Genomic DNA, 11,984 nt, shown 5'->3' on the forward strand with positions numbered 1-11,984 from the left:
TCGCTGTCTCTCTCGCACCCCTGCGGGCTCTGCGGGCCGCCCCGTGAGTGCGACAGAGACGGAGGCAGCCTGGCCTGGGGCTTGGGGGCGGCACGGCGGACAAAGACAGCGTCAGAGCGATGCGCGACTGTCCGCGGCCATTGTGCCCGCCCTCGCCAGAGGCTTCCAAAATAAAATGTTATTCGTTTCGGTTTGCGCTATCGGATTATACACTGGTGTAATTCACGGAGACAAAGCCGCCAGCTGGATACACGATCTCAGTCGCCGCCGTGGATGTTTCGTCCCGCTGTCGCCGTTGGCGCGCGGGGTGTCGAGTCCTGGAAGCCGCCGTCGTCCGATTGTTTAGCGCGGCCCGCTGGCCGTTGGCTCGGCGCGCTCCTAGAGACCAAGAAGGCCAAGAAGGACAGCGCGTTCCGCCGTTGTTAATGCTTCCTGTCGGGGGCCACGACGGGGACCTCTCATCCGGCGACGACGCGGCGCGCGGCCGGCGCGTTCCGAACAGTCGCTCTGTCTCTGTCGCACTCGCGGCCGCGCCCGCGGCCCCGCGGGGGTGCGAGAGAGACAGCGATGACGGAGGGCGCGGCGGACGGCACGCTGCTGGCGCGGTGGCGGCAAAGCTGGCGGCAGTGCTCCCGAGAGGGTACACGCGGACGGGGGAGGGGAGGGGCGGGGGCATCACGAAATGAAATTGGCAGCCGTTGGAGGTCATAACTCAGGATTCAATCACAGTGGTACCCGCTTGCGCCGCGTTGCGTGGCGCGGCGTCGCGGAAGCTTCGGTTACTTCCTCCGGTTTACGGTTTGACGGCGACGTCGGCTGTGACGCTGCGGGATGATCGCTGTCTGTCTCTCTCGCACTCACGGGGCGGCCCGCATGGGTGCGAGAGAGACAGAGCGACGAAGGCGCGGATCGGATTCGACCCCCTGGCGCTCACTCCCCTCGCTAAGGGACTCTCGCAAACCAACGGGACTTACAGAAGGCTCAGCTTCCAGAAGGTTAGGATAGGGACGAAAACATATAAGAAAAAAAGACGCAAAAACTACCAACCGTAGATGTTGAGGCGGGCCTGGTGCTTGGCGACGCCCGCCCGGTTCTCGGCCTCGCAGTCGTACTCGCCGCCGTCCTCGGCCTTGACGTTGCTGATGTTGACGTGGCTCACCACGTCGCCGTACAGCGTCACGTACTGGCCGATCATCACCCTGCGAGCAAAACGTGCAAAGGTATTTTAGCGAGAAAAAAAATTATTTTTTTAAAAAAAAGTGACGGTGCTAATTTGATGCAAAATGGGTGCGTACCTCTCGTTGGGCGGCAGCGGGAACCCGTCCAGCTTCCAGGACATGTGGGGCGTGGGGTTGCCCGACGCGGAGCACTTGAGGGACACGCTGGGGCCGGGCTGCATGGTCTGCTCGATGAACTTGTACTGCAGCGTGGGGGCGGCGTCTGAATGTTGACAAAATATTTAAAAAAAGAAAAAGAAAAAAGAAAAAGAAAACGAAAAAGGAAACGAAAACGAAAAAAGAAAACGAAAAAAAAAGAAAAAGAAAAAATTGAAAAGAAGGATTTGAACCCACCGCCCAGCCGGAGCTCCGCGATGCCCTGGGCCATGTCGTGGTCGTTGCGCACGACGCACTGGTACATGCCGCGGTCCTCCTTGCTGACGGCGGTGATGTGCAGGCGGTCGGCGGCCAGCAGGCGCACGCGGCCGCCGCCCGCCCCGGACGCGGGGTCCAGCTCGGCGCCGTCCTCGATGGGGGCGGGGGCGGCGGCCAGCCCGCGCAGCGGCCGCCCGTCCTTGAGCCAGCGCACCTGCTGGCGGGGGAAGCCCGCCGCCTGGCACACCAAGTCCGCGCTCTTGCCCACGTCCACCGTCTGCCGCGGCGGCAGCACGTGCACCGACAGCGGCGCCCACACCTGCAGCGCCAGCTCCAGCACCTGCGCGCCAAACATTCAAATTTGGCGGGAAAACACAAAGAAACAGCCGGTCAGGCGTCAAAATATCGCGGCCCTTGGACTTGGTTTCGACTTCCTTGTCCTCCGGCAGGTTGGCGTTCACCACGGTGTACACCGGGGGGTCCGCGTTACGGCACAGTAACTAGGCCTAGTTAGGCCTTCATTTGGGTGTTTCGAAGTTGAGCCTGCAGCGAGGACGCTGTTCACTCGCCCTGTCTCTCTCGCGCCCCTTGGAGAACAGCTTCCAGACTGGGGCCATTACGGGTTCACGGCTTTGACGGCGTCGCCAAGCCACTGCAAGAATCCACGCGTTTGTACTCGCCTCGCTGCCCTCGCTGTTGCTGGCGTTGCAGTAGTAGACGCCCGCGTCGGCCTCGCGCACCGACGGGATGGTGAGCGTGCCGTCCTTGACGGAGAAGCGGTCCAGCGCGTCCACGGCGTTCTCCTGGCCCTGCCGCCACCACCTGCAACACGTCCCTCCGTCACTCCGCCGGTCGCACACTGCCCCTTGCAGAGCGCAGTGCTGGCAGAGTCCAACTTCTCTGATTTGATGGCCGGCTAGCCCGGCCCCTCTCCGTGGCGGAATCCTCTCGCCGCGCGCCTTTTCAAGGCATTCACTCAATCCCGCACCATCGCAGCCCGCGCAGCCATCGGGGCACCGAGCCATCGCACACTCGAATGATTGACCGAGGCGCCCCGCTCCCTCGGCGAGAGCGGCCGGGGATCGTTCATAAGGCCCCTGACCTTCAGTTGGAAGAGAGAGAGAGGGGGGGGGGGGAAAGAGGGTCGGAGGCACAGCACTTCGTGGCGGACAATAAAAACTAAGAACGTCGAGAAATAAATTGTGATGAAAAATATAATGGGTACAACGGCGAAAAGATAGGAAGTATAGTGCATGACTGTGTGGTGAAACACAAAAGAAATATGATTGTGAGAAAATGAAAGCACTTGTTTTCGTAAGTAATTAAACACCAGGTATTGGCTAAAAAATTTTAGTTTCCGAAGTGGGCCTCCCTTGCGGCTTGCTGAGACACTCGCAGCGCGTAGTTAACCATTGTAGCATCGTGCGCCAATCACGTCGCGTTGCTTATTAGCAGACAGCCGAGCCCCCCACCCCTCGTTGAACTTACCTCCCCCTTCCACTTCTCATTATGCTTGCCTCCAGTTCAGGTACAATTAAATCGTAATCCCGCCTTCTTTCCTGCCGAGTGCTTACTCTCGGTATCAAATTGGCCGCCCAGACAGACATTCTCCCTCTCTCTCTCTCCCTCCTCTTCTGCCGCGAAAGCGAGAGGTCAACAGCTAGGCCATTACAGGCCGCGCCACGCCGCCCCGGCGTTTACCGGGCCGAAAAATAATCTCGGAAATATGAAAGAAAAACGCTAATAAATAAGGCGCAATTGCAGGATAAATCTCGGACGCGTCACCTGCCCCCCGCTGGAGCGTATTTGGGGAGCGTCTTCCTGGAACAGGGCCTCACTCTCCGATACAAGCAAGAGCATTTCCGACCCGCTTCAAAGAGGCAAAAAAAAAAGATAATAAAAAATACTGCGAAAAAAAGACAGCAGCGTTCAAAAATACGTCTCGAAAACTGATAACGAAATTCGGGCCCAGTTTCGTTTCTGCACAACGAGCAGAAAACTGAAAAAAAATAAAATAGAAGGGTCCGTTCCGCGCGAGGGGGCTTCAGGTGCTGCGAGGCGGCGCGGCTAAGTCGCGCGGGAATATCAGGGCAATAAGCGAAAGAATAACGAGGGCCCGTCTCTTCCTATTAACCGCCCACTTTTCCCCTTGCCGGCTTCGAGCTGCCGAAAGTGAAGCGCCCCCCTCCCCCAATACGTTTGTCTCGGCCGGCGCCTTCTTATTTCGGTACTTGCCGGAATTTGTGTTGAGCGGTTTATTTGCGGGCGGAGCGTTCGCCATTACACGCGCACACAATCTCATGTTTAAAATTAGCATTAATGTCAAAAGCGCGGCGCTGGCTCTGGGCGTGGCGCGCGGCCCCGGGGCCTGGACCAGGAGGGAAGGAAGGAGAGAGAGAGAGAGAGAGAGAGAGAGAGAGAGAGAGAGAGAGAGAGAGAGAGAGAGAGAGAGAGAGCGAGGAAGGCGTCGTTGGCAAGTTCGAGGTGAGAGTTAGTACCGACCGGCCCAATCGCCGAGCGGCCGAGCAGTGGGGCAGAAAAGGCGGTTTTTCGCGTCTTTCGCCTATTTTCTTTTTTTTTTTTATCAAAGTGAAAAATGTGTCGAGAAAAAAAAAATGTATTCCGAGAGGGCGAAAAAAAAAAAGGATTTTACACGCGGTGATTGAAAACGGAGATTGAGATTTCCCTTAGTCGGGAAACAGTCTCATGGAATAGGTGGTCACATTCCCCCCACCCTTCGCAAAGCACCCTTTTTTTTCTTGAAGGAAAAGACATTTTCTTGTGACTAGGGTTTTCTTTTTTCACAAAAAACAAAGGAAATTAAAAATGAAGAAATGCTTTTTTCGGGTGTAGTTACCTGTAGACGGGCGGCGGGTTGGCGTGCGCCACGCACGGCACCACGACGCTCTCCTCGACGCGCGCCGACACGGTGGACGTCGTCTCGTGCAGGATGGGCGCCACGGGCCGCCGGGCGTCTGACAAACACAAACAAAAACATCAAACGGGGCGGCCGCGTCCAAATCGCGGAGCCCAAGGCGGGGCCAAGGCGGGGCCCGCGGGTTAGCATAGTCCTCACCACGTGCGGCGCCGCTTCCACCCTCCCCCTATGTCACTGCTTGCTTCACCCCGCCCCGCCCCGCCCCGCCCCGCGCCTGCCCACGACAGCGCACAACTCGGATAAAATCCCATTTCAGGCATGTCAGGTCACCGCAGACGGACGGCAAGGAGGAGAGGATGGGGAGGACCGAGGCGCCCGAGGAACGCCGTCGTCACCGCAAGAGAGAGAGAGAGAGAGAGAGAGAGAGAGGGGGGGGGGTGAAGCAAGGGGTAGTATGTGTGCCCCGCCGCGAAGGCCGGACCCCCGAACTAAGAACAGCAGCGGCGGGGCAGGGTGTTTGACCCGCTTGTTTGGCTCTGGATCAACTGAATATTTACTCGACCGGGGGGTTATATGAGCCCCTCCCTGTGCCCCCCCCCCCTTTCCAAGCTCCGGGGACGACATGGGGCATACACAACCGCAGGGAAGCGAGTCGCAACGAACATATATACACGGGGTCCTTGGGGCGCTAAAGGGGTGGGGAGGTGGGGCGGGGGCCAAGACAAAGCGACGTGTGCGCGTGTGTGTGCGCGCCACCGTCCAAACGCGACCTTCCGCCCGACCAGACGCACACACACACACACGCTCGTACACATGACAATAACACACATGCACACACCCTACACGCAATCTTTTTCTCTCACACCCTCCGAAGCGAGCGCGCGTAGACACACGCAAACACCACACAGGGCGTACTTCCGTCTCTGTCGCGCACATACACACCTTCATACACCTTCACACACACACGCACACACACACACGAACGCGCGCGCGGATGCGATATGCGTCCATCCGGGCCACCCTCGCCACCCTCGGCGCCGTGCCGCCGTGCCGCCGTGCCGCCGCCACAGATGCTGCCGGGTCGTCGTGGCGCGAGTCTCATGAATTTCAAAATGCAGCGCGCACCGCGTCGGCGGCGTGGCGGTGGCCTCGACGCCAGGGCTGCCCTGGGCCGGCCAGCCCCGCCACCCGCTGCAGCGGACTGATTCCGAGAGCGTCGCGCTGTCTCCCTCGCACTCATGGGGCCACTCGTGTAGGTGCGAGAGAGACAGGCGCGCGCCGGCGGGACAGATTCGCCTTTTCCGGGCGATGGCGCGCCGAGGCCGGCGGGGCCGGCGACGCGTTCCGCTTCCTGTTGCCTCCACTCCACCCACCCCGTGAGGCTGAGGTCGTGGAGGCCCCGTGGAGGCCGTGGAGGCCGTGGAGGCCGTGGAGGCCGCGAGGAACAAGGATGGATCGGCGACACGGCGTGGCGCGGCCTGGCGGCCTGGGGGCGGTTTGGCGGGGAGGGGTACTTCTCGGGCGGGGGCAATCGGTGTCTGGCGTGGCTGCGCCGGCTGCGCGTAGGCGGGGACGCGACGGCAGATGTGATTGGATGCGAAAGGCGAGGGGAGAGACAGAGACGGAGAGAGCAACGGTTGAGACGGCGGGGAAAGAGAGTGGAGCGTGCGACAGTGTGCCGCCCGCGACGACGGCGAGGGGAACGGCGAGACTGTTTTAGAGTGTGGCAGCGACGAGCTTTAGCCGGGGTAGGTACAATGCAAGCGATCACAGGTGCACCACCGTAAAAAAAAGGTGCGGGCAGAAACGGGGACGTCGCTCGAAAGCTGATTGAAAACGTGGTTAATACACGCATCATTCCAAGCCTAATCGAAGCCAGAGCCTCGCACTTCCAACCGCAGCTGGGGAGCGGCTGGCCTGGGCTGGCCCCATTTACCGATTTACCGGCTCGCAACTCGACAAAGGTGCGCTGGAAAAGGGCTGCTCGAAAAAAAGCAAGGGAGACAGAGAGGCGGGGGCGGCGACCGGGAGCGGCGATTCAAACTTTTATCACGGCCAGGACCGACCACACATCGGCCATGCACCTTGATGCCCGGCCGGTCCCGGATTGGAGGAACGAAAACGGAATGCCGGATCACAGGCCGCAAGCCGAAAGCCCCGAAGGCTGAAAGCCAAAAGCTCGGAGGGCTAAAAGCGGCCGAAAGCGGCTGAAAGCCCGACCGGGTGGCTTCTGCGGCATTCGCTGCATTAACCAAACGGACCGTCGAACGGCGCTGCCACGGCACTGCAAAACGACCCACCGGCGTCGCGGACAACGGAGGCCGCGCACAGTGGGGAGTGAAGGAGGTGAGATGCGGAGTTCTAGGAAAACATCGACGAAAAGTCTACTTGGCTTTCTTTTGGGAAAGGATTCCAACAGCACGCTGAGACGGAACCACAGCAACAACAGGCGGCGGGGCGGGGCGGGGCGGGGCGGGGCGGGGCGGGGCGGGGCGTGCCGGTAATCGGGCGCTCCCTTTGAGCCGGACGGGATCTTCATCAGAACAGACAGGCGGGGTGGCGCGGCGTGGCGCGGCGTGGCGGCGGCGTGAACAGCCACACCCAAGAGGCGCCTTGTTCTTTGTCACAGGCCCCGCTTCCTTCTTATGGATGGAGTTTTGTTGTTGTTTCGTCCTTTGGGATGAGCAGCTGCCGCGCTCAAGGGCCTGGACGTCCTGGACCGAGTCCTGGACGCACTCCTTGGCGTGGGACACCCTCGGAAAGGGGCCATGAGGAGAGTCCTGCCAGACACTCTCCAAGCGTCCCGCCCGGACGGAAGGCAAAAGCTACAAGTTTTTCCAAAAAAAAAAGTCACCCAAGCTTTAGCGGCTCTAGATTATCTCGTCGCGCAGGTAAACAGGTTCTCCTCATTCAAACTCTTTATTTTTTGTTGGGTTGGCAATCGTGTGGGCACTTCCCGCGGGACTTATCAAACTCTTTACGGCGCGTCGGTTTCAAATGAGCCGCGACGCCTTCATTTTCCCCACCGTTTTCCAGGGGACTCGCCCTTATCGCCACATTCCAGTGCCTCTCCAGCGCCTCTCCAGTGCGGGCGACACACTGCCACGCCTCCGCACGCGCCCCGACGCGTCCCGATGCCGCAATAAAAACATTCTGCGTATCGCGGGGGCGGTGCCTCGCCGTGCCTCGCGGCGCCGCTTCGCACCAGTGCGGCCAGAGGCGCGCGACGGTGGCGCTGCCGGAGCATTCCGGAACCTCCGAGAATGCAAAACACTTTGAGTCTCCAAAGCAAACATCAAACTGTGCGCGCGGGGCAGGGAAGGGGCGCTGCGGTGGGGATTTGAAGGGAGACGGTGCCACGACAACATCCTTTCTCTCTCTCTCTCTCTCTCTCTCTCTCTCTCTCTCTCTCTCTCTCTCTCTCTCTCTCTCTCTCTCTCCGCCCTGTCCGCCCGCAGCCTCCTCGTCCGATATTATTCCCCGTCGCGCTCTAATTGCGTTACATTTCAATGTTTTCGTTTTCCAGAGTAATTACATTCATTTGTTTAGCGGCGTGTGCCGGGCCCTCCTTTAATTGACTGTTTGCGGCCGCCCCGCCCCGCCCCAGTCATCTTTCTGGCCGAGAGGCGCGTCTTGAGGCCTCGCGGCCCGCGCGACACGCCGCCATTTTAATTAATTTCTGCAGAACGACAACGACGACGGCGCGCGCTGCAAACCCGGATAAGACCCAGAGCAATCCCGGATAAAAACCCGGCGAGCAATCCCGGATAAAACCCGGAGCAATCCCGGATATTACCCGGAGCAATCCCGGATAAGACCCGGAGCAATCCCGGATAAAACCCGGAGCAATCCCGGATAAGACCCGGAGCAATCCCGGATAAAACCCGTAGCAATCCCGGACAAAACCCGAGCGAGCGCGCGGCCTAGCGCCCGCGGAGTCCAGGGTAGGCCGGCCCGCGGCACACTGGCGTCTCGCGGGCAGGCCTATCCCGCTCTCCGCAGGCGCCCGCCTGCTCATCAAACTGCAATTTAAACAAAAAATTTTAAAGGATTTTCCAGTGGCGTACCTGTGAGCTGGATGCGGCCCGCGTTGGCGCTGGGCACGTTGCGCTGCGTGAGGCGGTGGTGGGTGCGGCAGCGGAAGGCATGCCGGGCGTCCTGCTCCGAGATGTTGAGCACCAGCAGCTCGCCCGTCGGCAGCATGTGGTACTTGCCGTCTGCAACAACAAGCAAGGGGTAAATCGAGTGGATAACGCCCTCCACAAATGACGTAACACTCGCAGCGCGGTCGTCAAAGTGGGGCCGCCTCGCGCGGGACTATTCCAGAGCAGACCGTCGTCGTGCAGCACACTATAAAACCCCCCCAAAGTGCACGCAGGTAATTTTTTTTTTACAGTGAAGTACACCGTCTCGAATTGCCTCCCCCTCCCGTTTTCCTCCACGGCGAATGAAAGACGCTCGTCCAGCGGAACAAACGAACGGCGTGCCGGAGTGCAACTCGGTGCACTACACTGCTCGATTTGGCTAAACGCCAGGACCCCCCCCCCCCCGGTGACTTCCTTACGCTGAATGTGTGACGGACGTGAATTTATCGTCTGGAGCCGCTTGCCTGTTGTGCGGTTATGACAGTAACGGCGAAACTACTCGGCGGGGCGACGACCCCGCGTGGCCCCGCGCGGCTGCCAACCTCAAACCCTCCAACTCTCAAACCCTCACTCGAAGAGCAACGTTTAAGCCGGTTTGACTGACCTTTTTCTTTCCAACAGACTTCTGAACGAAAAGATGCCACAATGCGCATGGTTGCGTTCCAACCTGGGTCCATGGTAAAGTGGCAATTTTACATTATTTTCCCCGTCCTCTCAATTTCGGCGTCGAATCTGTCTTCATTCTGACGCCGGGGCGCTGCGAGGCGCCTTCTTGCCTTCCCTCTGCCGGGATGAAAACACAAGGCACCGCGCGCCGCGTCCAATGCATCGCAGATTTATTTCGGGAGTTGCTGGTATTTCAGGCACGATCTTTCGTTGAGGGAGGGGAGGGGGAGGAGGAGGAACTTGCACGGCACGCGTCGTCGGCCGGGGGGTTGCCGGGGGCGGTCGGGGGCGGCCGGGGGTTGCCGAGGGCTACCGGGGGCGGCCGGGGGGTCGTGAGATATGTTTGGAGGTCTTCATTTCCTGGTGCCAACAATGCCCGTGGCAGCCAAGCAGCAGTGATAATGGCTACAGCCAACTACACACAGCCGCCCTGGGCCGCCCCGCGCAGGGCAGCCGGCCAACACGGAGTGCTCTGGACTCCACCGCCGCCGCGAACGCCGTCAAATTGAAAATTAATGAACCGATGAAAGTGAAACGGACGCAGGCGTATACGCCACCGCCATCGAAGGTCCGTTCGGTTCGCTTGTCCCGCAAGAGGAAGAAAGTGTAGCTCGAGTAATGCAACCGCAGGGCCCCCGTGGCCGGCGGGGCGGGGCGGGGGGCGGGGCGGGGCGGGGCGGGGCGGGACGCCTCAAAGGGATAGTTAGGAGGTGTATGCCGGGAATCCAGTCGGCAGGGAGGCCACGCTTTGAGGCGCTCGGCCGTCTGTCTGTCTGTCCGTTCGGCCTATGGAAATAGGAGGCGTTCGAACGGACTGCCGATTGCGACGCGGCCCACACGGCCCACACGCAGATCAAAGGGGCGTGGCGGGGCTTCGGCGCCCAGGGAAGACGCCTCATGGACGAGCTCGTGGAGGACGTCAAGGACGTCGAGCAGGCCGACACCGCAGCCGGGCGAACCATTCCCACGAGTCGCTACGCAGCTACGCCACACGCGTGCGACAGAGACAGCGCCACAGGGCAGCCCGCAGCCTTGCGGCGGCGAGTGGTGTCTGACGGACACCTCGAGGTGAGGGCCCCGGAAGGCCTCCCCGTGTCGCTGGCGTCGATACCCCCGGCGCGGTTCGTCCCCGGGCACACACTGACGGAGTCCCTCGCGCGCGGAGTATCGCCGTGTCGCCTTGCAAGGCAGATGGCCACGCGGTGCTCGCGGCCCCCAGCTGCAGACGGCTTGCCGGACCCACTGCAGGCTGGCCCGCCCAATTCAATTCTCTGGACTCGATAAAACGGAGCCCCATCTGGGGACCGCGCGCTGCCCCGCCGCCCCCGCCGCCCCCGCCGCCCCGCCGGACCGCAGCGACTTTACCGTTTCCGTCGCGTTCACTCGCTTTTTACCGTAAATTTCCTGTTGGCTCGGCTGCCGTTTCGGCCGGAATGGAGTCGCTACACTGTGCGGCGCCGCGTCCAGGAGCGCAGCGAGCTTGTCATGTTATCCGGGAACACGTGTAGCTTAGAGGTGCGCCTCGCAGGGCCCGGCTGCCCTTGCGGCTTGCGGACAACGAGGTCCCGGCCAGATGGGTGATTCGGAGCGAGGTTTATGCTGTGTCGGCCCGGCCGAGGTCGCCCGCCAGCCAGGCAGGCAGGGCACAGTGGGCCAGAAGACCGGTGGAGGCGGCCGAACCTCTAGACGCGCTTTGAGCTCCAGAATCGCTAAACAGACCTCGAACCGAGCGTGTGACCCCACCAATGGATTCCTCTTTCAGAGAGCAATCCATTGGTGGGGTCACACGTTCGGTTCGAGTCCCATTTAGCGACTCTGCAGCTCAAAACGCTTCTAGAGTTTCGACCGCCTCCACCAGTCTTCTGGCCCACTGTGATACGTCGCCAAGCAGCGCAAGACCCTGTCCCCCCATCCCTTTAAAGTCAGCAGTGCGCGGCTGCGTTTCAATTTTCCGCCCGTCGTGCCGACTCGCGCCCTTCCGAGCGTGCGTTGCTGCGCTGCGCCGTTTCGCAGTGTGCGAGCGCCGAATAGAACGCGAAGGCGCGTCGATGCCGTCGCAAAGAAGTGAAAAGGACGAGGAGATCCGGTCGGGACGGTTGTCCGCCTGCCCGGGCTCAGCTTCTTTTTACAGTGTTTTCCTCTTTTTTCGGAACTTATTTTTAATGTCATTGATTAATTTATCACCGCGCGAGTTCCTCTCCTCTCCTCGCGCCGTCGCGTCTGGCGAAAGCGGGCGAGAGCGCGCTGGTGCAGCCTTGCTCAGCTTTCACAGTGCGCCGCCAGGGCGCGCCACTGGGTGATAACATTGTATCTTTACGGCGCGGACATCCGTCGCCCACGGTGGAGTGGGGTGCCGTGTATGGAGCCGTCGAGGGGTGGGGGGCTCCAATTTAACTAGGTGTGAGTGAGCGCGCCAATCTTCCCGGACGTACCACAGTGGGCCAGAAGACCGGTGGAGGCGGTCAAAACCCCGGACGCGTTTTGAGCTCCAGAGTCGCTGAATGGGACACGAACCGAACGTGTGACCCCACCAATGGATTGCTCTCCGTGCGAGGAATCCATCGGTGGGGTCACACGCTCGGTTCGAGTCCTGCTTAGCGACTCTGGAGCTCAAAACGCGTCTAGAGTTTTTGTCCATCTCCACTGGTCTTCTGGCCCACTGTGGGACGTCGCATGCGCCATCATCAGCAAGTCCGCGACGAC

At 60.6% G+C, this 11,984-nt stretch overlaps 1 protein-coding gene across 1 annotated transcript in view; it reads right to left on the bottom strand.

The window, feature by feature from the left end:
* Positions 1-11,984, bottom strand: part of LOC117651963 (Down syndrome cell adhesion molecule-like protein Dscam2) — an 88,689-nt gene that overhangs the window by 15,260 nt on the left and 61,445 nt on the right. Inside the window, exons 2-8 of the mRNA XM_034396590.1 lie at positions 8,538-8,787; positions 4,450-4,567; positions 2,117-2,414; positions 1,772-1,932; positions 1,572-1,654; positions 1,296-1,440; positions 1,048-1,199 (exon numbers count right to left, since the gene is read on the bottom strand). Coding sequence (XP_034252481.1) covers positions 1,048-1,199; positions 1,296-1,440; positions 1,572-1,654; positions 1,772-1,932; positions 2,117-2,414; positions 4,450-4,567; positions 8,538-8,787 — 1,207 coding nt within the window. The remainder of the gene's footprint in view (positions 1-1,047; positions 1,200-1,295; positions 1,441-1,571; positions 1,655-1,771; positions 1,933-2,116; positions 2,415-4,449; positions 4,568-8,537; positions 8,788-11,984) is intronic.

This window comes from Thrips palmi, unplaced genomic scaffold, assembly GCF_012932325.1.
Source record: "Thrips palmi isolate BJ-2018 unplaced genomic scaffold, TpBJ-2018v1 HiC_scaffold_6, whole genome shotgun sequence".
Lineage (NCBI taxonomy): Eukaryota > Metazoa > Arthropoda > Insecta > Thysanoptera > Thripidae > Thrips > Thrips palmi.